General features: G+C 45.0%; 1 protein-coding gene across 3 annotated transcripts in view; it reads right to left on the bottom strand.

Moving 5' to 3' along the window:
* LOC142586048 (intermembrane lipid transfer protein VPS13A-like) overlaps positions 1–24117 on the bottom strand; it is a 935034-nt gene that overhangs the window by 348539 nt on the left and 562378 nt on the right. For all 3 annotated transcript variants that reach the window (XM_075697293.1, XM_075697294.1, XM_075697295.1), the window contains one exon: positions 4488–4703. In XM_075697293.1, coding sequence (XP_075553408.1) covers positions 4488–4703 — 216 coding nt within the window. The remainder of the gene's footprint in view (positions 1–4487; positions 4704–24117) is intronic.

The following is a 24117-nucleotide window of genomic DNA, read 5'->3' as shown; positions in this document are numbered from 1 at the left end:
GCAAGGCATCACGAACCTTATCGACAGAATTAAACTCTCATCACCTACTGGAGCTGACAAAATCAATTAAAAGATATTAAAAAACACAAAACATGTTGAAGCCATATATCTTTACTACTGTTTGCTCAGTCGCTTTCAACAGGAACCTTACAGGATGACTGGAATATGGGGAGGGTCATTCCGGCTCACAAATTAGGTATAAAAGATTCTCCGTTAAACTATCGTCCCATCTCCTTAACCAGCGCGCCTTGCAAACTCGTGGAACATGCCATTTATTCACATATCATCACCATTCTAGATTTCAACAATTTCCTTCATCCGGCTCAGCATGGGTTTCGTAGAGTACTATTCTGTGAAACCCAATTGGCAATCTTCATCTTAGACCTACATTCTAACCTTGACCGACGCATTTTTTAAATATTTCATGAAAGCATTTGACAACGTACCACACCAATGTCTATTACTAAAACTCATCGTTTTAAATTTGCACTCTAATATTCTAGCATGGATTAAAGAATTCCTAACTAGGTAAGTGCTCTCAGTTCGTTTCTATCAAGAATCACAGCTCAAGCACTCTCCTTATAAGACTGGGCATACCACAAGGGCCTGTGCTAGGCCCGCTTTCGTTCCTCATATATATTAATGATCTGGCACTCTAAGTATCGTATAAATTCCATATGTTCGCCAACTATGTAATTTATCATACTATTATTAACACTTCGGATCAAGCTACCCTTCAAGATGACCTTAACCACGTCTATGAAAGGTGTGGCCTCTGGTTAATGACACTAAATGCTAAAAAATTCAAACTGGTCTCATTTCATCGTCAACACAACCCTTTTATTTTTTCTTATGCAGTTGCTAACTCACCTATAGAAAGCGTCCAGTCACCAAAGTATCTTGGTATCACCCTCTGCAGTGAACTTTCTTGGCGGACACACATTACCACAATCATATTGTTATGGGAATGTTGGAAGTATAAGACTGTATTTACAATGTATATAAAAGCAGAGTCAATGGGGTTAAGATGGCTGACTAGTAACAACATGCCGCAGCCAGCGTCTCGCAATCTTCTCTTTCCTCTCTCTCCTTTTATGCTTTCGTAACAGGATCAGGAATCCGACTTTTAGTTCTCGTCTCTCCACTAAGCCCTGGCAGCATAGGACGTGCGCGCTTTTTAGCATTGTATATGCTTCTTTTGCCCTCCTAACTTCAATAAGCCCTATTATATTCCATTTACTGCCCTCTATTTCCTGCAATAGCACTGCTAGACTCGCCTCAGTAGATAACGTTCTAGCGTTAAATGTTGCCAGGTTCAGATTCCAATGGCGGCCTGTCCGGAACCAGGGATTCTTAGCACCCTCTGCTGCATCGCAGGTCTGACCGCCGCCGTGGTGGTCAGTTGCTTCGCAGCTGCAAGAGACTGGGCCCGGGGTTTTATTGTTGTATTCATATAGGAGGTTGCGGCCAAGTACTGCACCAGGGTGGCCAATCCTGCTTTGGTGAGGGAGTGCGTTACCGGTTCTGGTCACCAGGATCAGGCTGCACTCCAGGCCTGTTTATGCAATTTTATCAACACGCATTTTCTTTTTTTTTTAATCCGGAGGAAAATTGCACGGCACTGGGATTAGAACTACGGTCCTCTTGCACGCGAGGCGGATGCTCTACCTCTACGCCACCGCTGCACCTTGCAGTATATGTGGGTTATATTGCCACACCATTTTATCACTAAAGTTGCTTATACTTTGTCTTATATTCTTGAGAAAGTTATTCCTCGGAATTTTGGGAATGAGAGCCCACAAACAAATATCTTGAAACAAGAAACAAGAGCACAAGCCTTTTATCATAAATCTTCTCAGATTGAAATATTAAAAGCGTGACACATTAAGAGAAATCTAAAAATTATGCAATTTTCTTGGTGTGGCTGCGCACTACCTCTGGGATCAGCCCACGCAAGAGGCTGCATTTCTACCAGAAAACTTGCCATCATGCATAGCCTTCACTACCAGCATTTCCAGGTAAATATTTAGGTTACATAAGCTGCGGTTGCCGGGAAGCATCAGAAGCAGTCAGGGATCATTGAATGCTATCGTGTTACACTCTTAAAGGTGATGCTTAAGCATCCTCCAAATTTTAACTTTCTTTTTGTAGTAGCGAGTCAAAATAGAAAAGTTACAATTTACTTGTGAGGCAAAATAATCTCACCCTCGTGGAATCAGAACCACATATTAAAGAACACCTCAGGCTACCATGTTACCACAAAGCGAGAGTTATGCAATTATTGCAATTATCATGATGCAGTTATTACAACATAAATTGTATGGTGTGTTAATGAGTGCTTGCTGTGTGATATGCATGTCACCTCACTAATGTGGCTTTTTATCACAGGGACTGCGGAGTGATCAACACATCTTGACAAGTCTCTAAAGCACAGCATTCATGTATCGCTGCAAACCCTTCATTTCTTTAAAATGAGTGACAATGCTTTCTGTAGTTCAGCTGAAACACAAAGTGACAATAAAATATAATTAAGTATAATTGTGGTGAGCAGTGGGTGTAGCAGTCACAAATTGCGCACTCGACATGGGCAGTCATTGATTTTACTACAACAGCGCAAGGCTAACTGCTTCTGTACATTGTCAAAAAATGCAAACGAGATTTTGGGGCAGTGCTAAAACCACAGAAGAAATGGTCCTTAAAGATATGCATGCCATACGTGCACATGTAACATGTTGAGCACAGCAGACAATGTGTGGTGCGATCCATACTATCCGTGGTACTGTCAGCGCCCACCAGACAGCAAGTCTGCTCGATCTCTTGGCCAACAGTATCAAGGTTTGATTTTGCTGTGTAGAGAACTACAGTAAAATAACAAACCAAAAAATTGTGCAGCAAAATATATTTGATACACAAAAGACTACAAACAAGGATGTTAGAACAGTGTGATGTTCCGATGCACAGTACAGTTGCCGATGCAGTTTTCTTATACAGAAGGGTCCACAACGTTTTTCGAATTATTAAGCAATCGGAAAATGCAAATCTGAATGAGATAAAAAAAATTGCTAAATTTGGGAGTCAGTGACAAAAGATATGGTTTCATGCCTTGCTAACAACATCTTCACATCGGCGGTATGAAGCAAAGTCAGCCGTGCTTGCGCATTCACTTTGCCCCCTCATCTGATAGTGTTGCCTGCATTGGGACGACGCTATCATGAAAAGTGCTGGGGTGCAATGCTTCGTCTACGTGTCTCCAAAACTCGAGATTATGCAACCTCCAGTTGTGGGAAGGCAGCGCACATGATACCATGTCATCATCTCCAAGCGCATATACTTTGTGCAAGTGACCAATTAACTTCTAAAGCACAGCGCGTGGGCTGAATATGCGCTCAGTGGTGCCAACAGCTATGTGCAGCTATGGCCATGCAAAAAACCAGACATATGCCACCCTGGCCTCCATTCCTCCCGTCCTCCACCTACCACCCTCATGTGCACTTGATTGCATTATTGCGAGCTCACTCCATTCCCCACCTTTCCCCTTGATCGTACAAGATGCTGCCGCTGATTAAACCACAATCCTTCTCAGCTCACCTTCACATGCTTTCACTTGCACGTAAAACATACAGTACTCAGGGCACAATAGGATCTTATCGCTCTTGGACTTTATACAGAATGTGACGCTGCTTTGCTTCAGCAATCACTATTGGTTGTGCGGTTTGAGAGGTACGTTCACAAGCAGCTGCATGTATTTCGACCATTTGACCACCTGTGTCAGCAGAAGTTTCCATTTATTGTTTCAATATTCCTTCATGGTGGTAGCGAACTTTCGTTATACTGAAATTGTGTATAAACACACTTTATTATATAGAGGTTAAAATACATGGTGTTCAATGGACAAAAACATTTAGAAAATGAAATACATCGTTATATTGAGAATGACGTTATATTGAAGTTTGTTATATCGAACTTTAACTGCACTGGACTTCTACATCTATGGTGTTCTATAGACAAGTTATACAAAGCTAAATACTTCGTTATATAGAGAATTTCATTATATTGAAGTCAGTTATATTGAGGTTTACTAGATTAAAAAAGAAAGAGCTTGCGCGAGCACTGCCTTGAATCATTTGACCAGACAACTAGTCGGACTTGTTTCTGATGTCATGCAATATACGTTGTCAGGATCTACCCGGGTTCGTGAACAAGGGAGGGCTCGAGGCACCCTCCGATATACGGACGCTCCACAGCGTGGTGGTGCTGAACGATGGTGCTGACACTGGCGACGAGGATGGGATCCTCGTGACATACGTAGCATTTAACTTGACAAGCATCAGCCAAGCTGTTGTGATTAGATTGTCTTGAATGCATAGAACACAGTAGTAAGTGATGCTAAGCAAACTTCAGTATCAAGTGCGCATCTGTCCATTGTCTCTTTTGTGCATTCATAGTGAATGTGCACCTCCTTTCATCACTTGCCAAAGCCCACTGACCCTGATCTGCAGCGGCAGGCCTGTCTTGTTGATAATCCAGTAGGGAGCATAAAGGGACAGGTCGAGGCTGCCCCTGTCGGCCGGGTGGATGGTGATGCTGAGATGACGGTGCATGCGTTCCGCCTGCTGGGGCTGCATGCCAACCACTCGGCTCTCGTCCAAGCTTGCTGACAGCTCGGCCCGGCCCTTCCATGAGGAGCCCAGGTAGTAGGGCACCTGTCAAAAAAACCTCTTCACTGTACATACAATAAATGCAGCTCAAAACGAGCCACAAATGAATCACTGACCCATTCCCTATTGGCTAGAAACACAATTAGGGGAAGCCCCAGGAAATGAGCAAAGGCTCCACCAAACATTTTGCAGACTTGGGAATTCCATTATTCCCCACCACTGTCAATTTAGTGGATTTGCTGTTAAATAAAGAGTTAATAAATGTTCCTCAACTGTCCATCAGGTAACTTCAGGCGTACCGCAAGGCAGCATATTAGGACCGCTTTTATTTTTGATCTATATTAATGATATTGTTACGTAGGAAGACGCCGACAAAAAGCTATTTACAAGTATATTTACAAGGCAATACACCGCAGTTGCCCAAAAGGCAACAGCCCGCGCTAGCTTCCAATCGTCGTCGTCGTCTTCTTACTGCTCGGCTCTTCGTCATAGGAAATACTATCCCATAGCACTACCCCCGGCGGCAAAAGCGCCGTCCCGGAGCGACTAAAGGCCGGATTCTGAAGCAGTGTAGTAGCTCTTGAGCCTACTGACATGCACGACATCACTAGATGCCAGAGTAGATGATGAGGTTGAGCTCACAGGAGCAATTTCGTACGTCACAGGCGTCACCTGGCGCAGCACGCGGTAGGGCCCTGTGTATCGAAAAAGGAGCTTTCCTGAAAGTCCGATGTGATGAGAGGGCGACCACAGGAGCACGAGTGCACCAGGCGAAAACTGTACGTCACGGTGGCGGGCGTTGTACTGACGCTGCTGCGTGGTTTGCGAGTCCGTCAGTCGAGCAGCACGGGCAAGCTGACGTGCATGGTCGGCGAGGGCGATGGCGTCGTGCACATACTCGGTTGTTGAGGTCGCAGCAGGAGGAAGTACCGTGTCAAGGGACAAGGTCGGTTCGCAACCGTAGAGTAGATAAAATGGAGAAAATCTGGCGGTGTCGTGCCGGGCAGAATTATAAGCAAATGTGACGTAAGGAAGGGCAACGTCCCAGCCGTGGCGGTCCTTTGAAACGTACTTGGACAGCATGTCGGTAATAGTACGGTTTAACCGCTCTGTCAGGCCATTGGTTTGAGGGTGGTATGAGGTAGTCAGCTTGTGTTGAATAGAGCAGGAATGCACAATGTCGGCGATAAATTTCGAGAGGAAGTTACGACCACGGTCAGTAAGCAACTGTCGCGGGGCGCCATGCACTAAGATAATGTCACGCAAGAGAAAGTCCGCGACGTCAGTGGCGTAACTGGTAGGGAGAGCTCGCGTGATAGCGTATCGGGTGGCGTAATCAGTTGCGACGGCTACCCATTTGTTCCCAGAGGATGACGTGGGAAAGGGACCGAGGAGGTCTAATCCAACATGAAAGAACGGTTCCACAGGGACGGTGATCGGCTGTAAATAACCGGAAGGTAGCACCTGAGGTGTTTTCCGACGCTGGCAGGTATCACTGGCAGCAACATAGCGTCGGATGGAGCGAGCGAGACCAGACCAATAGAAGCGGCGGCGGACGCGGTCGTACGTGCGGGTTGCCCCAAAATGTCCTGCACTGGGTGCGTCATGCATCTCAAAGAGCACAGTCTGTCGTAGATGTTTTGGCACGACAAGAAGATCAGGGCCATCAGGGAGGAAGTTCCTTCGGTACAGAATGCCGCCCTGGAGGACATATCGGCGAACGGATGCGTCGGTAGGTGTAGCGTGCAGACGCTCGATGAGTACTCGCAGCGATAGGTCTCGGTACTGCTCATCGGCTATGTTAGCGAAGGCAGACGCAGAGAAAATGTCGTTGGCGGTACTACTGTTGGCATCATCACGCTCATCAACCAGGTAGAGAGAAAGGCAGTCAGCGTCCTTGTGTAGTCGGTCAGATTTGTAGGTGACAGATTATGAATATTCTTGGAGGCATAAGGCCCAGCGACCAAGTCTTCCTGTAGGGTATTTCAAGGAGCATAACCAACAAAGCGCGTGATGGTCTGTGATAACGGAAAAGGGTCGGCCATATAAGTATGGGCGGAACTTCGCAACTGCCCAAACTAGGGCCAGACACTCACGCTCAGTGATGGAATAGTTGCGCTCCGCGGGCGAGAGGAGCCTGCTGGCGTAAGCGATAACACGGTCATGGCCACGCTGGCGTTGTGCCAGTACTGCGCCAATTCCGTAACCGCTGGCATCAGTATGGACTTCGGTAGGCGCAGAAGGATCGAAATGGGCCAGAACGGGAGGCATTGTGAGAAGGTTGATTAGAAGCGAGAGTGCAGAGGCCTCGTTACCGCCCCACTGGAAAGGGGCGTCTTTTTTTCAAAAGCTCGGTTAGTGGTCGTGCTATGGCCGCGAAATTTTCCACAAAACGGCGGAAGTACAAGCAAAGGCCGATGAAGCTGCGCACATCCTTTACACACTTCAGAACAGGGAAGTGCATAACAGCATGGATCTTGCCTGGGTCCGGTTGCACTCCGTTCACGTCAACGAGATGTCCAAGGACGGTAATCTGGCGACGGCCGAATTGGCACTTCGATGCGTTGAGTTGCAGACCGGCTCGCCGAAAAACGTCCAGGACTGCTGAGAGGCACTCGAGGTGCGTAGCGAATGTTGGGGAGAATACTATAAGGTCGTCCAAGTAGCACAGGCACGTGGACCATTTGAAACCGTGAAGAAGGGAGTCCATCATGCGTTCAAAAGTGGCAGGAGCGTTACATAGGCCGAATGGCATCACCTTGAATTGATAAAGACCGTCGGGTGTTACAAAGGCAGTCTTCTTGCGGTCGAGATCGTCCACGGCAATCTGCCAATAGCCGGAGCGAAGGTTAATAGAGGAGAAATAGCGAGCACCGTGGAGGCAGTCAAGGGCGTCATTAATACGAGGTAGGGGATACACGTCCTTTTTGGTAACCCTGTTAAGGTGCCAATAATCCACGCAAAAGCGCCATGAGCCATCCTTCATTTTTTACGAGCACAACAGGTGAGGCCCATGGACTACATGACAGTTCAATAATGTTCTTGGCAAGCATTTTGCGAACTTCGGTGTGAATAACTTGACGCTCAGCTGGTGATGCTCGATACGGGCGGCGATGAATAGGAGGGGCATCGCCGGTATTAATGCAATGTTTAACAGCTGTTGTTTGTGCCAAAGGACGATCGTTGAAGTAAAAAGTATCACGAGCGTGCTCGGACGGCATCTCGGGTGCAATCATTTTCTGTAAGTTGGCGATGGTACAAGCTGCTGACTGCGATGGTAGAGGAGGATCGGTTGAATTCTCGTCTACTGAAATCGATGCTACAGAGTGATCCTCGAATGAGCAAACTTTGGTCCAGAGACATCCCGCTTGGCAGCACTTGTGTCGTCAAGCCAAAATTGACCACTGTCAGGCAGACGCAATTCGCCGTAATAGATAAAACTGTATGAGGTACTGTGATCCCGTGTGTAAGGAGGATGTCTTGCATAGGAGCCGCGATGTAGTGACCGTCGGGCACTGGTGGGGATGACACGAAGTCAACGTAAGTCAGAGCTGAAGGTGGCAAGCGAACGAAGTCGACGGAACTGAGGCGAGCAGGGTGTTGTTCAGCGGGATCCAGAACAGGCAGGTCGAGGCGTAGAGTACTGGCGGAGAGGAAGTCTAGGCCGAGGATGATGTCGTGGGGACAGTGAGCGATGACTGTGAATAGCACTGTAGTGGGGCGATCGGCGAAGGAGACGCGGGTGGCACACATACCAATTACAGGGGCTGTTCCGCCATCGGCGACACGGTACACAGGCGTCGTGGCGGGCGTGATTATTTTCCTCAGCCGGTTATGAAGATCAGCGCTCATAACCGACAAATGCGGCCCAGTGTCCATGAGAGCAGATACAGGAATACCGTCGACTTGCACGTCAAGAAGGTTCAGATGAGTGGGCAACGTCAGGAGAGGATTTGGCGGCGTAGGGAGCAATGCAGCGTCACCTCGAGGCGCTGCATCGTCTAGTTTTCTGGCTGGAAGCGGCGCCCGAAGGGAGTCGGCGAATATGAGCGACGGGGCTGGGGGGAGCGAGATTGTCATCGTTGGGGCGAAGGCGAACGAGAATAGGGGTGGTTCGGCGCAGGAGAATCGGTGGCGGCATTATCTGAGCGGGCAGCATAGGGATGAGAAAGGCCACCTGGGGGGCGAGAGTAGGCAGTATATGCAGACTGGTTCAGGGAACTCCAGCGACTGCGACAGTGCCGAGAAATGTCCCCAATTCGATGGCAGTGAAAACAAATTGACTTGTCTCCAGTGCGCCATTCAGAGGGGTTGCGGAAACGTGGTGGGTAAGAAGGTGCGGGACGGGGTGGAATCGAAGAAGCCGGGTGGGTATCAGGACGATGGGCCGAGCAGATGGTGTGAATACCCATGTTGGCGAACTCCTGGCGGACAACTGCCTGGATCAGGGAAACAGTGACTGCAGGTGCGTTGGAGGGGCTGGAGTCGAACGCAGCCGGATAGGCAGCCTCGATCTCACGCCAAACAATCCTGGTAACATCGCCAGTGTTGTTGGGACGAGGAGCGTCGGCACAGGAAGATGTCGCTGGGGTGTTGGGCAGACAGGCAAACTGTTGGTCGATACGTCGGCTTTTAGCGAGTTCCAGGCGGCGGCACTCTTTTATAACTGCATCCACCGTCGCCACGTTGTTAAATACGAGCAAGTTGAAGGCGTCATCGGCAATGCCTTTGAGGATGTGGGAGACCTTGTCGGACTCAGTCATGTGTGCGTCAACTTTGCGGCATAGAGCCAAGACGTCCTGAATGTACGTGACGTCGGGCTCTGTTGACGTCTGCACACGACCCGAAAGCGCCTTCTGCGCGGCAAGTTGGTGACCGTAGGGATTGCCGAACAAGTCTCGAAGCTCTTGCTTAAGCGAATCCCAACTGGTCAGCTCATCTTCGTGCGTCCGATACCAAACTCGAGGTGTGCCACCGAGGTAAAAGGCTATGTTGGCGAGCATGATAGTAGGGTCCCACCGGTTATTGTGGCTGACGTGTTCGTACAGGCTGATCCAGTCCTCGACGTCTTCCCCATCTTTTGCCGAGAATACGCCAGGATCACGGGGAGCGGAGAGGGTGATGTAGGTCGTCGAAGTGGCAGCAGGTGTCGGAGCCGGCGGAGTCGGGTTGTCGTCGCCGGGAGCCATGAAGGAAGGCTCGACGTATGTTCACTGCGAAGCTCCGTGATGAGGTACAGGGAACGTCCACCTCCACCAGATATGTTGCGTAGGAAGATGCAGACGAAAAGCTTATTAACAAGGATATTTACAAGGCAATACGCCGCAGTTGGCCAAAAGGCAACATCCCGCGCTAGCTTCCAATCGTCGTCGTCGTCTTCTTACTGCTCGGTTCTTCGTCACTGGAAATACTAGCCCGTAGCAATATAATAGACGCAATCCCCGATGATGTGCATGTCAATCTATTTGCGGATGACTGTGTCGTATTTAAAAAAATCGCTTCACGAAATGATCACGCATGCTTGCAGAAATCGGTCATGGCAATTTCCAATTGGTGCATACTTTGGGGCATGGAATTAAATGTACATAAAACAGTCTTGCTGCGAGTAACAAGAAAAAAGGAACCTAGTATATTTTCCTATGTTCTAAATGACACAAAAATAACTGAAGTTGAACAATACAAATACTTAGGCGTCACATTCTCTAACAGATTCTCCTGGTCAGACCATATTTCCCTTACATGTTCAGCAGCTTTGCGGAAATTATGGTTCTTGAAAAGGAAACTTAAGAAGGCTCCGGTAAACACAAGAATTTTAGCATATAACACATTTGTGCGATCGAAACTCGAATACGCAGCGGTTGTATGGGATCCTCGTACCAAAAAGGACATCAGGAATTTGGAACGAGTACAAAAGAAGGCCATTAGATTTATCTTTGGAAAATATAAAAGAGAGGATTCCCCGTCCTTACTAATGCTTAGGAATACAATCACTTCACTAGAGCGCAGGCGTAAAGTTAGTCGTCTCCAGTTTTTACATAACATCATAAATGGAAAAATCGGGCTTCAAGTACCTCAATATGTAACACCTCTTAATGCACGAAAAACAATATATAGACACAACTTTTCCCTTACGCCATTATTTGCTAAAACAAAATCTCACATGAATAGTTTTTATCCGCGTACTATAAACGAATGGAATTCTCCCCCTGTTGAAGTACTTCAATCAGGGAACTTCACAAATGCGTTGGAAAACTATTTTTTACATAAAATAACACAACCATAAACACAAATCTTTTCACTATTTTTCTCGTTTTCATATGTGAAATTTCCTGTATTTAGTTATGTTTAGAGTCCGATTGTTGTTTGGCACAGCATTTTGATCCACATATAAATTCAAATGTGCGATTATTTTGTTGTAGTCACTGTGCTAAGGGAAGCATTGTGATTTTTGTAACGTGGCTATGGGATGCATCATTTTCATGCACTGTTTATATATACATTTTTTTATTATCTTTGTTGCATTGTTATTACCTTGTCAACTGTATTACCCCTCCTGCATGGGCCAGTATGTTGGCCTGCAGTATGAAAAAATAAATAAATAAATAAATAAATAAATAAATAAATAAAGAAACAAACACAGTCACGAAAAGTGAAACACTATGTTTTACAGAAAAATCTTGTACAAGTTCACACATGATTGAGACAAACTGTAAGATAAACATTTTTTATGTAACTACTAGGGGCAATGCAAACATAAAATTTTCAATTTCGAAGCAAATTCGAATAATGAAAACCAAGTGCAAATCAAATATTTTTCTATATGCACTTGAAAGGAATATACCTTGAATATACCTGAAAGGAACTTCTCCCAGCTTTCTCTCTTCACCTGATGTCATATTCGCCTTCCCTGCGATATTATGTGTTTAAACTCAATGAGATTTTCTGTATTTGGCAATCTACGTAATATGGCCCATGCTTTATTCTGCCTCTTTTGCACATCTCTAGTCTTCATTCCACCAGGGAACATGTCTTCTAAGTGAACCGCCATTCGCTTGCGGGATATACTCTTCAGCAGCGTCAATAATAAAAGGGCTAAAATATGCGACAGCATCATCTATACTAAAATTGTTTATAAAATTGGGTGATAAATGAGTTGATTCTTTAAAATGCTCCCAGTCGGCTGATGCTACTTTTCACTGAGGAATATTTGGAGGGTCGTCATGCCGCATTATTAAGTTTAAAGTTACACGGAAGTGGTCACTTCCAAAAGGATTATTGATTAGATTCTATTCCAGATAAGGCAGAAGAGAAGCAGAGCCCATTGCTTGATCTATCGATGAACATGAGTTGTGTCGGATGCTATAATAGGTTGGTTCCTTCTCATTAAGCAAGCAGGCGCCAGATGTAAAAATAAAATTTTCAATAAGTCGGCCTCTTGCGTCACATCGAGTGTCTCGCCATAACGTGTTGTGTGCGTTAAAATCACCCACGAGTATGTAGGGTTCCAGAAGTTGATTTACGAGGTTATAGATACCTGTTTTTTGGAGGTGATAGTTCGGGGGTATATATATATGGAACAAACAGCTACCAACTTATCGAAAAGAACGCCTCTAACTGATACTGCCTCAAGGGTTGTCTGTAAGGCTGTGTGGCGACAAGCTACAGACTTGTCTGCAAGGATTGCTACACTGCCGCATGAGTCGTTAGCCTTGTCATGGTCCTTTCGGAAGATGGCGTACTGACGAAGAAAGTTTGTGTGCATTTTAGATGAGTCTCTTGCACACACAGCAACATTAGATTATATTTGTGTAAGAGTTCTCTAATATCGTCAAGGTTATGAATGAGTCTTCTAACATTCCATTGCAGTATTTGTGTCTCCATTATGATAAATGTATTGTGTGCTGTGTGCTTAAGAGACGAAGACTAGCTCACGGGCCCTTTCCAGGTGCCGTGACAAGAGCTTTGTCTTTTTTGGAGCGATTGTGAGAGTCTCGCCGCTCCTTAGGTGCTGATGGCGTCGTTTGGCTGGTGGTTGCGTCCATCGCCTCTTGCGAGGCACTGGACACACGCTCTTCTGAGCGCTGTGCTTGACCTGAAGGCCTCAACACTTTGGAAGAGACCTTTGAGGCCACCAGCCCGGAAGTCGATGGCCCCTTCTGCTGGGGTGGCAGAGAAGCGCTAGCTGCAGCCGCCAAGGGGGCAGATGGAGTCACCGTAGGCTTACTGCGTATGGGCCAGACAGCCGACGGGAGCCGTTGTGGCGCCGACCCCTGAAGCACCACTTCGGCAAAGCTGTTTGCTGGCAGGTATGACCCTCGCCTGTGAGCCTTATGAACGTTATATTTTCCTTTACTTTGATTGTGACGATTTATTTAAATTTTTTTTCAATATGTGCAGCACCACAAGTATGCGGCACGCTCACCATCACAGTTGACACAGTGTGGAATGTTCTGGCAGGTTGCAGAGGAGTGTTCATTGCCACTACACTTGGCAAGAGTCAGCCGACCTCGGCAGTTCTGGGAACTGTGGCCAAACCTTTGACACTTGAAGCATCTAAGGGGATTTGGCACATACGGCCTAGCACGAATCTTGAGGTACCTGGGATCAATGGTTCCGGGCAAAGCACTTGAACTGAAAGTAAGTATTAGGTGTTCGGTCTGAATTTCTTTTCCATCCCGCCTCAACTTAATTCGTTTGACACTGATAACATTCTGATTACTCCAGCCCTCCAGGAGTTCAGCTTCAGATAGCTCCACCACATCTGCATCAAAGACAACGACGCGGGTGGTATTCATGGTACAATGGGGGGTAACTGCCACCGGAACATCCCCAAAGGAAACTAGATTAGCTAGTTTTTCATGCTGTTTCTGATCACAGAGCTCTAGTAGCAGATCACCACTTGCCATTTTCGATGCTTTGTACACTGGTTTAAAGACTTTAGTTGGAGATTTCGTGATGAGAAACGGTGAGATCGTTCTCACCGTCTTTCCAGCTTGATCAGAGTGGACGATGTGAAAGCGGGGAAAGGTGTGCGTTAGGTTGGCCAAAAATTGAAAGACTTCGGTGCAGCCTCGTTTAATGGGGCGATCAGGAAGTGGGGGAAAAAAAACTTTCCATGAATAAACATAAAAAATTTGGCAACAGCGCCAACCGCCCACCACGGAGCCCAATGAGGGGACGCGGCAGAGCTTGCATGCAAGTCTGAACAATGCCAGTCGTGCGCCGTCACTATAACCAAATATGGTGTACCCAAGTTTGCATAGCCACACAAGGTTAACCCTTACTGCCAAGGAGAAAGGAAGTAAATGAAAGAGAGAAGAAGACAGGAAAGGCCAAAAAGTGGGAGGGAGAGAGAGACGAAGGTTTCAGGAGAGAGAGAGACAGGAGAGAGACAGTGGGCAATACAGCAGCAGCAGCAGCTTCAGCATGTTGCCTAAACGCTTCTTCTTGTTTGCACAGCTCCTGGATTTCTTCGCTGGTCATGCCGTTCGTCGCCGGGGCATGGCGTGCCCTGCACCAGTTGAACACGTGGTTGTTGCCGGCAATTCGTCATGGTTCTGCCCTATCGTCCAGGCGTATGACTGGCGTGAATTTCCTGTGCACTTTCTTCCTGGGGCAATTCTGCGCACTTCTGTGGATGCTCCTAGCATGGCTACTCTGACAGGGGACGCCATCGTATCAGTGACATCAAGCTTCATCACTATAGAAATTCCGTCGTTCCGGCGCCCCGGCAGTGGGCAATGCAGCAGCAGCAGCAGCTTCAGCATGTTGCCTAAACATTTCTTGTTTGCACAGGAACGTTACTTGAACAACTCGTACTGTATCCGATCCGATAATCGATTCCTGCTGCTGCTGTGTTGCCCACACAGTTGTTTGCGTAGTAGACTGACGACTGTAAGTAGTGTTTTGACAGCTTTGTTACCATTCAAAATGAGACTTTTGAATTCTGGCGACGTTGAGTCAAACCCTGGCCCAACGGAAAAGGAAATGTCGCAACTTTTATCTGGCCAAAGTAGCACGACTGCCTCTATCAATGATGTACTAGCCAAACAGAGTAAAATTGAAACAGACATCGCTGATTTAAAAGAGCGCATGCTTAGCTTGGAAGCTCAACTGAGTACTTTACACTTATTGCAAACCGATGTTATTAATTTCATTTTTCATTTCATTTCATTTATTAATACTGTCAGCCTCATTCAGGGGCTGTAACAGGAGTGGAAAGAAGAAAACGAAACTGAACAGTAAAATAAGTAGTACACAACATATTGAAATCCATAGTTATACATTAGTTAAAGAAAAAAAAAAGATCATCTCGTGAAATGCACACATAAACAAAAACAAAAATGCATCACTCAGAAATCAGAACAGCAATCTTATACAGCAGCAATCTGACCTCATCGCCCTGTGCTAGTGCCATAGATGAAGTTATCTAAGTGGCGTAGAAATACAGCTAATGATGTCGATCGAACAGCAGAATCTGGAAGAGAGTTCCAGTCCCTACAAGTTCGGGGAAAATAACTAAACTTGAAACAATTATTTTTTATAGTCGGTAATGGGATAAACTTACTATGACGATGCCTTGATGTTTAATTAGTTTTGATCTCAAAGTAATTTGATTTATTTATTTTAAGATAATTATTGATAATGAGGTAAAGAGTTTTTAGTCTTTCATATCTGGTTCTGGTTTCTAGCATAGGTAGTTGGAATTGTTGGCAGAGTTCTGTTGAAGAATGGTTCCAGCGGTATTTATTAAGATAAACCTTACAGCGAGTCGCTGAATCCTTTCAAGCATGCGACGATTAGTTGCTGTGTGAGGATCCCATATTACTTTAGCATATTCGATTATCGGTCTGACTAGGGTTTTGTAAGCGAGGCACTTTACATCGGGAGTGCCTAGTGCATAGTGCGTCGCAGGTACCATAGTGTTTTAAAAGCTTTGGAAATGACAATTTCAATGTGGGTATTCCATCGTAGATCTGATTTAAATGCTATGCCTAGGTATTTATACTGATCGACTCTTTCAAGGATATAACCGTTGATTTGATAACTGTAATCAAGAACATTTTTATTTCTAGTTACTGACACGAACACAGACTTTTTAATGTTTAACTCCATCTGCCAGTCGTTACACCATTTCACTATTCTTTGCAGGTTTGAATTTAATTTAATCTGATCATCAACTGTACTTACGGTACTGTACATCACACAGTCGTCTGCAAAAAGTCTTAATGGAACATCAATGTTACTTTGTAAATCATTAATAAAGATCAAAACTAGGAGTGGGCTTAAGACGCTACCTTGCGGTACACCAGGAGCAACGGGAAGTATCTTGGATTGACAACCTCTAACAGTTGCACACTGTTCACGGGAGGATATATACGCAGAAAACCATTGTGTGAGTGTTTGATTTTTAAAAACCGCATTAATCTTATATAACAATTTTTGGTGCGAAACTTTATCAAATGCTTTTGCAAAGTCAAGGTAGATAATGTCTGTTTGACCACGTGAATTTATTGTTTCTGCGAGGTCATGAACTATTTCTATCAGTTGGGTAATCGTGGACAGTTCCTTTCAAAAGCCATGCTGATGATAATACAGGATATCATGCTGGTCGAGATAGCCGAGCAGGTGTTTGGATATGATGTGTTCGAGTAACTTCGAAACAGTACTAGTGAGCGAGATCGGGCGATAATTACTAACAGAATTATTTCCGCTTTTATGAACCGGTATAACTTTTGCTCGCTTCCAATCAGTTGGAAAGCATCCGCTACTAAAAGAAGACTGAAAAATTTTGGACAAGTATTTAGATACCCATTCAGCATATCTATATAAAAACTCATTAGGGATACGATCTGGACCTTGGCTTTTCTTAATGTCAATATGTAATAGCAGATTTAGAACACCTTGCTCATCAATCTGTAAATCAGTAATAGGAGGTCTTTTAGTTTCAACATTAAAAGGAGGCAGTATACCATTATCACGTATGTAAACAGATGAAAAATATAGATTAAAATCTTCGGCACGCTATGGGCGTTCTCCTCGGTCTGAGCAGGGTGCAGAACTTTAGACGGATTTATATAGCGCCAGAATTTGCCAGGTGCCTCGCGAAGAAATTTTGCGAGTGTCACATCATAGAATCTTGTTTTTGATTCCTTAAGAAGTCTGTTTAAATCCTGACTCATGCGGCGAATACATAGTTTATTTTCGGGGTTTGGGTTGGGTGAGTAAGCCTTACATTTGCATTTAAGTCTTCGTTTGAGATGAAGTATATCTCTAGTTATCCAGGGATTATTTTTATTCGTGCGCTTAGTTTTCTTAGGAATAAAGTGATTAAGGCACCGTTCTGCTAATTCAGAAAAGAATTCCCATAGTTGGTCCGTGCTAGCACCTAAGTCATACAGCTGCATAAAATCTGAATATGAATAATAAAGACAGCCGATCACAGCAGCGTCATCAGCGTCATCAGCGTCATGAAAATTAAAGAAACTTTTTTTGGACAAAGTACTTATGACATCTGGTGATGCCTTTAATGACAACAAAACCATCCTGGGATTTGACAAGCCCTCCAGCGTTTCACATTCGCAGACAGAACTTCGTATTCGTTGGGAAACAAAAATTAAATCAAGTATGGATGATGTTGTAGGACATATCCTTGTGTAATCAGACACAACTTGACTTAAATTATGACAAAAAGCCAGTTCAAGTAACTGCTCACAACTAGGCACTTCACATGTTCCAGGTAATTGCGAACACCAGTCAATGCCGGGTAGGTTGAAATCTCCAAGTAACAATGTCCTACTATCCTGAGGCAGGTAAGTGTCCATAAATGTTCCTAGATTTACCAGGACGTCCAACGGAGCATTTGGAGCCCTGTAAACACCGCCAATGAAGACTGTTTGTGTATCTAATTTTAACTTGACCCAAGCGCTTCTACGCCATTCACATCTGGAAGTACAGAAAATGCTATGTTGTCTTTGATAATTAACGCAACTCTCCCCCATCTGTCTTCTCGATCCCTTCTTACTATTTTATAGTTAGGAGGGGTGACTTCAGTGTTGAGTACATCCTTGTGCAGCCAAGTTTCGGTGACTACTATTAGGTGAGGTTCATGTTCTATAAATAGGCTTTCTAATTTGACAAGTTTATTTAATATGCTTCTGGCATTCACATTTATCACTTTGAACGGTTTTGACCCTTTGTTCCTGCGTCAATTGCCACTCCCAGAAGGGGTGTGGCATTTGTACCTTTGTTTCGTAGTTTCGTCCTAGGCGTAAAGGATTTTGTTCACCTTAATCTTATCGAATACCATCTTTACCTTGGCCCCGTTTTTCCTTTCGTCAACAGTGGTATTCCAGAGTTTTTTCCGAATATCATGCACTCATTTAGAATAGTCCTCTGAAATGCTTATTTTCCCTCCTTTAAGCTTGTAGCAATTATTCATAATCTTCGTTTTTTCCTTAAAATCACCAATCCTAAGGATAACTGGACGATGCTTACCCGGATTCACCTTACCAAGACGGTGTATTCTCTCAATGGTACTTAGCTTCTCTCTGAGTTTTGCCTCAAAAACATCGTCGTTTACTTTTCTCAGCAACGTTTCTTCGTTTTCATTCTCTTCTTCCAGTGTACCTCTTACAATCAGGTTGCTATGCCGGGATTAATTTTCCAAGCCATCGACTTGTTCAGCTAGTGCAGCGATTTCCACCTGACAATCACTCATAGTAGCCTCAATATTTGATAGCCTTATTTGGGATTTCTCTAAGACCACGAGTTTTGCTTCGATGGAATCGAGTCGTGTTTGCATTTTCACTATACCTGCCTCAGACGAAGCTTGTTTTTCTTGAATTTGAGTAACTTTGGCCAAATATCTTTTTGGGTTTGTAGAATTTCATTTAGGGTGGCTTCAGAAACAGGCCCCGTGTTTTCCTCTACATCCCCTGTCAAGAAAACAGTAACTGATTTGGAATATAACGTCTCCAGCTTGCTATGTAAATTCGAATTAGAAAACAGAGGTAGAAGAAACAATTTGATCGTGTATGGCCTAAATGAACAAGACGGGGAGACAAACGATAGTCTCTTGAATGTGATCAAAAAAGATGTTTTCAAGGAAAGGCTTGGACTTACTATTGATAATTTAGAAAGATGTCACAGGCTAGGAAAGAAAAAAGAAAAAGCACGCCCCGTGATCCTAAGATTCTTGGACTATCGCGATAAAAGTTCAGTGCTGAAAGAGTGCAAAAAGCTTAAAGGGACAACGCTTTCTATAACCAAGAACTTTTCTTTGAAAGTTCGGGAAATAAGAAAAAAATTATGGCAAAACTAAAAAAAAAAGAATGTGACCAGGGCTCCAAAGTTAAACTAGTTTATGATAAATGCAGCATAGATGGTGAAATGTTTGTGTGGGATGTGGAAAAGGACAAGGGCTGTAAGCTAAAAAGAAGGAGCAAATGACCCGCTAACACTTGCCAATCACCATTCACCATCTTATACCTTAACTGCCGCAGCGTTGTCAACAAAGTAGAACAGCTTGAAGGCATCCTTTGCTCGCTTGACCCCGATATTGCCGTATTGACGGAAACATGGTTAAATGAAGATATATATGATAGCGAATTTGTCCCAATAAACTACAGAATAATGCGAAAAGACCGTGATAGAAGAGGAGGGGGCGTAGCTATATTTTTTAAACATTCCCTTCAAATCTTAAGAATGCCGGACACCTCGGGAGTAGAAAGTGTTTTCTGCACCTTTTGTATTAGCAATGCCAAATACATTCTTGGTGCCGTATACAGGCCCCCTAACTCGCCTGTTGCAAACTTGGAATGCTTAAGAGAATATATGTACACCCATATAAAACAAGCAGATAAACTAATCCTAACTGGCGATTTTAACTTGCCAAATGTCGACTGGAGCACATTCATGTTCCGCTCCACCACAAATATTGATAGTCAAATGATTGATATTGCTTTATTGCTTTTAATTTTGACTTATTACAGCTAGTTAAGGATTTCACTAGACCCCACAAAGATTCAAATGCAGTTCTCGATCTATTTTTTGTAAGTGGAAATATACAACATGATGCCTCATGTATGGTCACAGACGGCATTTCTGATCATCAAGCAGTGGTATTGTCATTGCAATGTGCCCCTCATAGTAAAAATGACAAGATTCAGTATTACCCGAATTTTTCTCGTGCAGATGACGCGTCTGTAACTGATACACTAGCATTTCATCTGGACGACTTTAAAAATAACACAGCTAGCATGAATGATCTGTGGCTTTTATTTAAAGGCATTATATTCAACTGTATGCAACAGTTTGTCCCCAAAACTGCGAGAAAGGCTACGCATCGGAATCCCTGGATTTCCCGGGAGACGTTGCGCCAGCAACGCAGGCTTAAACGGCTTAAGAATTCCGTAAAATTGAAAACTAGTTCCAAATCCGAAAGGGTCATTGAGGAAGCATCAAATAAATTAAAACAAATGATCATAAATGACAAAAAAATTACTTTAATGTACAGCTTCCTAGTTTCATGAAAACGTCTCCAGGGAGATTCTGGAGGACGATGAGTCATTCTTCTTCCCTGTCCAATATGTTTATAATAGGCGGTGAGAGTGTACACGATGAGCAGGTTGTATGTTCTACTTTTAACAATAATTTCAGTAGTGTGTTCACAACGGATGACGGTTGTCTGCCTTCTTTTAACATGGATTTGCCTTCCATTCCCGATATTGTTATTTCTTAGAATGGTATACGTCACTTACTGTTAAAAATTGATGAAAGAAAATCCCCCGGTCCAGATGGCATACCAAACACTTTCTTATAATGTTATGCCGAGTGGTGTGCGAAATACTTGGAAATTTTGTTTAGTAAATCGCTTCAGGATGGCATGCTTCCGGACGACTGGAAAACAGCAATAATCAAACCCTTATACAAATTGGGAAACAAGAATTGCATAAAAAAACTACAGACAAATTTCTCTGACTTCGACAACCTGCAAAATTTTTGAACACATAATCTATAAGCATGTAATCGGTTTCCTTGATGAGCATTGCGTGTTGACAAACGCTCAGCATGGATTTTGGCAGGGCTTTTCCACAACCACACAGTTAGCAGAAATAATTCACGATTTTGCCAACACAATAAATAATAGAAAACAAATCGACGCTATATTCATGGATTTCAGCAAAGCATTCGACAAAGTAGCCCACAGCAAATTACTTCACAAATTAAGTTTTATAAGTCATTACACAAAATTCTTTATCCCGTTTTCACAGGTGTACCTGCATTCATGAATCAACTGCACATACTTTATTTGCTTCTTTCTTCATGCGTCTTGTCCTTTTGAATTCAAGCATCGGCATGATTGCTTGAACTGTATGTTTGTATGAATGTACTTGTATGTTCCCGCCCTGCTAAGATCTTGTAAAAGATCGCAGTATATATAAATAAACAAATAAATAAATAAATAAATAAATAAATAAAAAGTGACTGCCGGTTTCCTCCAGGTGGGTCAGTCCGGAGGTGCCGTCTATGTGAAGCAGAGGCAAAGAGGTGTGTTGCATCCGCTGGGGGACCTTGAAGGTTCAAACACGCGGCATTGGCTCACCCCCCAGGATCCCCCGTTCTTCAGACACGGCTACACCGCGCATGGCTACACGAGTGAGGGTCCAACCCTCATGTGCTCGGGTACGTAGTGTCATAAGGCACCAAACACCTGCCGAGGCAGACGCCCCTGGGTGCACACTCTGACTAGTGAAACAAAAGAAGTCTTGCTGCTTGCTGAGGGGAACTCAAGAGCAAGCTGCAGTGTTCACAACACCAGACAGTGCTTGCACAAAATAAAGGCGAAGGCGTGTTAACTAGGGGTGTGTGTATATTGAATAACACCAAATAGAATCGAATAGTGGATGTACAAATATTTCAATCTGCAAATCAAATGTCTACTATTTGATTTTTCATATATTTGATATTGTTAAGATATAACAGCTGCTTAAAAGTCATGGTTCATTCAGTGTACAGGCCTGCACAGTGCCATATATGTTGCATGCGACGCGAAGCCCCTTGTGCATGATGCTGCCAAAATGAGCGTTACACTTTCTCTTTGCCACAAAAAGAGAGTGCCGTGTGTTCTGCACAGTAGCTGAGGGACGAGGCGGACTACCGGCAAGGTGGAAACCAAAACAATCTTTATTGTCGGAGCTCAACAGCAACTTGAGGCGCGAGAAGGCCTTTTCTTGACTGGGACCCCAAGTCCACGTGCTGTTCTCGTTTAGGAGGGAACGAATGGGCTCCATAATGTCGGATAAGTGAGGTATGAACCGTGCAACGTGATTGGTCATTCCCAGCAATCGTCGCACTCCACTGACGTCGGTCGGTGGCGGCAGATCTCTGACAGCCTTCACCGGGTGTGGCGAAATCCTGTCCGCCCCAATCACTACTCCAAGGAACTTGACCGAGCTGACCAAAAACGCACACTTCTTTTCGTTAAAGGTGACACCCTCCTCAAGGCGAGCTAGGACTGCAGCCAGACGCTCGTCGTGCTCTTGACGATCTTTCCCGAAGATTAGAATGTCATCAATCAGGTTCACGACTCCAGGCAAGCGCTCAAGAACCCCCGACATTAACTGCTGGAAATACTCTGGTGCCATGGCTATACCAAAAGAGAGTCTCTTGTAACAGTGCCGGCCGAACGGCGTTATAAATGTAGTGAGTTCCTGGCTGTTGGCGCTAAGCTTCACCTGATGGAAACTAGACCGCGCATCCAACTTGGAGAATACTCGCGCTCCACCCAACTGGCCGAGGATCTGTTCTACCGTCAGCAAGATGAAGAGCTCCCTTTCTATGATTTCGTTCAGCTTCCTCAGATCGACGCAGATTCTGTAGCCATCTGATTATTTTGGCATGACTACAAGACCGAAGCACCACTCAGTTGGAGCCTCTACTTTCCTTATGACATCCTGCGACTCAGGTCATCTAGCTCTCTCTTGACAACGTCGTTTAAGGGAATTGGAATCCGCCTTGGGGCGCTCAGGGAAAATGGAAGAGCGCCAGGTTTAACGCGAATGTGATAGTCGGCTTGCCGAAATTTTCCCAACTCTTGGAAAATCTTGGCTGGTGGGGAATGAACGCACTCGGCAGAATCCACGAAATAACAACACCAAGGGACTCAATTGCAGGGAGCCCAAGCAGGTGAGTGCGCTGACGTTCAACCACGTATAAAATCTGCACTGTGGACTTATTACCCCACTGTAAGGTTGCTTTAAAGGTACCAAGAAAATGCAGACTCTGTTTGCCAGGGCCCAAGATTTCCCCCTTCAACATCATCCAGCAATCGCGGTCGACCTGGGAACGACAGCGAGACAACAGAGACTTCCGCGCCAGAGTCTATCTTAAACACGGCCAGGTGCCCGTTCACTAGTATGTCTATGTACCTTGCTCATTGTGAATCCACGTCGTGAAGTTCGATGGAACCCAGTCGCTCATTTGCGTTTTTCGTCATGCACACTTCAGCAAAATGTCCTAGCTTTCTACAGTAGTGGCAAACTGATTTTCTGGCTGGGCAGTCTTTTCGAGAGTGACGCTATCGTCCACAAAAGCCACACGATAACCTAGCCGGGTCGTCAGACTGGTTGTGGAAACGTGGCGAAGGGGTGGGAGTATTGTTTCGCCGAGCCGAGTTAATATTTAGCGTTTCGGCAAGAGCGTTATCCATAGTCAATTTAGTGCGTAATAACCGCTCTTTTTCTGCGTTCTTGTGTATGCGGGCTTGGCACAGTGCTTCCTCAGCGGGAAGTTTTGTGCACCGGTACAATTGATCAGACAGTTTCTCGTCACGTATGCCTACGACGAATCTGTTGCAAACAAGGTGGTCCTCGACGAGCGGGCTGTTATAGCTGCAGCGTTTTACCAGGTTGCGTATTGCCGAAAAAAAGTCGTCCACAGATTCACCTGGCTGCTGAGTGCAGCGGTGGAAACGACGACTTTCGTATATCTCATTTACCGGATGCACGAAGTGCGAATCCAACTTTTCTTTGACGGCACTGAAAGAAAGCACTTCTGGTGTTGACACCCCCAAGGACGAAAGAATGGTCCTGGCTAGCGGTCCCGTACAGTAAAGAAGTGTCCATACCTGGGCCTCATTGCTGGCACTGTGGAGGCCGGCCACGAAAGCGTAATCCTTGGAACGTCGAAATCCACGTTGGCCATTCTCCCGGGTTTGAAAACGTGAAGTTCTCCAGTGGGCGCAGACCAGATGCACCAGCGTGAACGTTGTGCACTTTTGGTTCTGCGGTCTCGGCGGGGGTGGATCCCGTGTCAGGCATGTCAGTGTTAACGGTGGGATCCTATTCTGACACCGTGTTCTGCACAGGAGCCGAGGGACGAGGCGGACTACCAGCAAGGCGGAAACCAAAAAATGTTTATTCCCGCTCCCCAAAGCCCCTTATAAATACAAGGTCCT

Source organism: Dermacentor variabilis, chromosome 6, assembly GCF_050947875.1.
Source record: "Dermacentor variabilis isolate Ectoservices chromosome 6, ASM5094787v1, whole genome shotgun sequence".
NCBI lineage: Eukaryota > Metazoa > Arthropoda > Arachnida > Ixodida > Ixodidae > Dermacentor > Dermacentor variabilis.
Note: the sequence above shows the minus strand (reverse complement) of the source record. Positions and strands in the feature narration are given on the sequence as shown.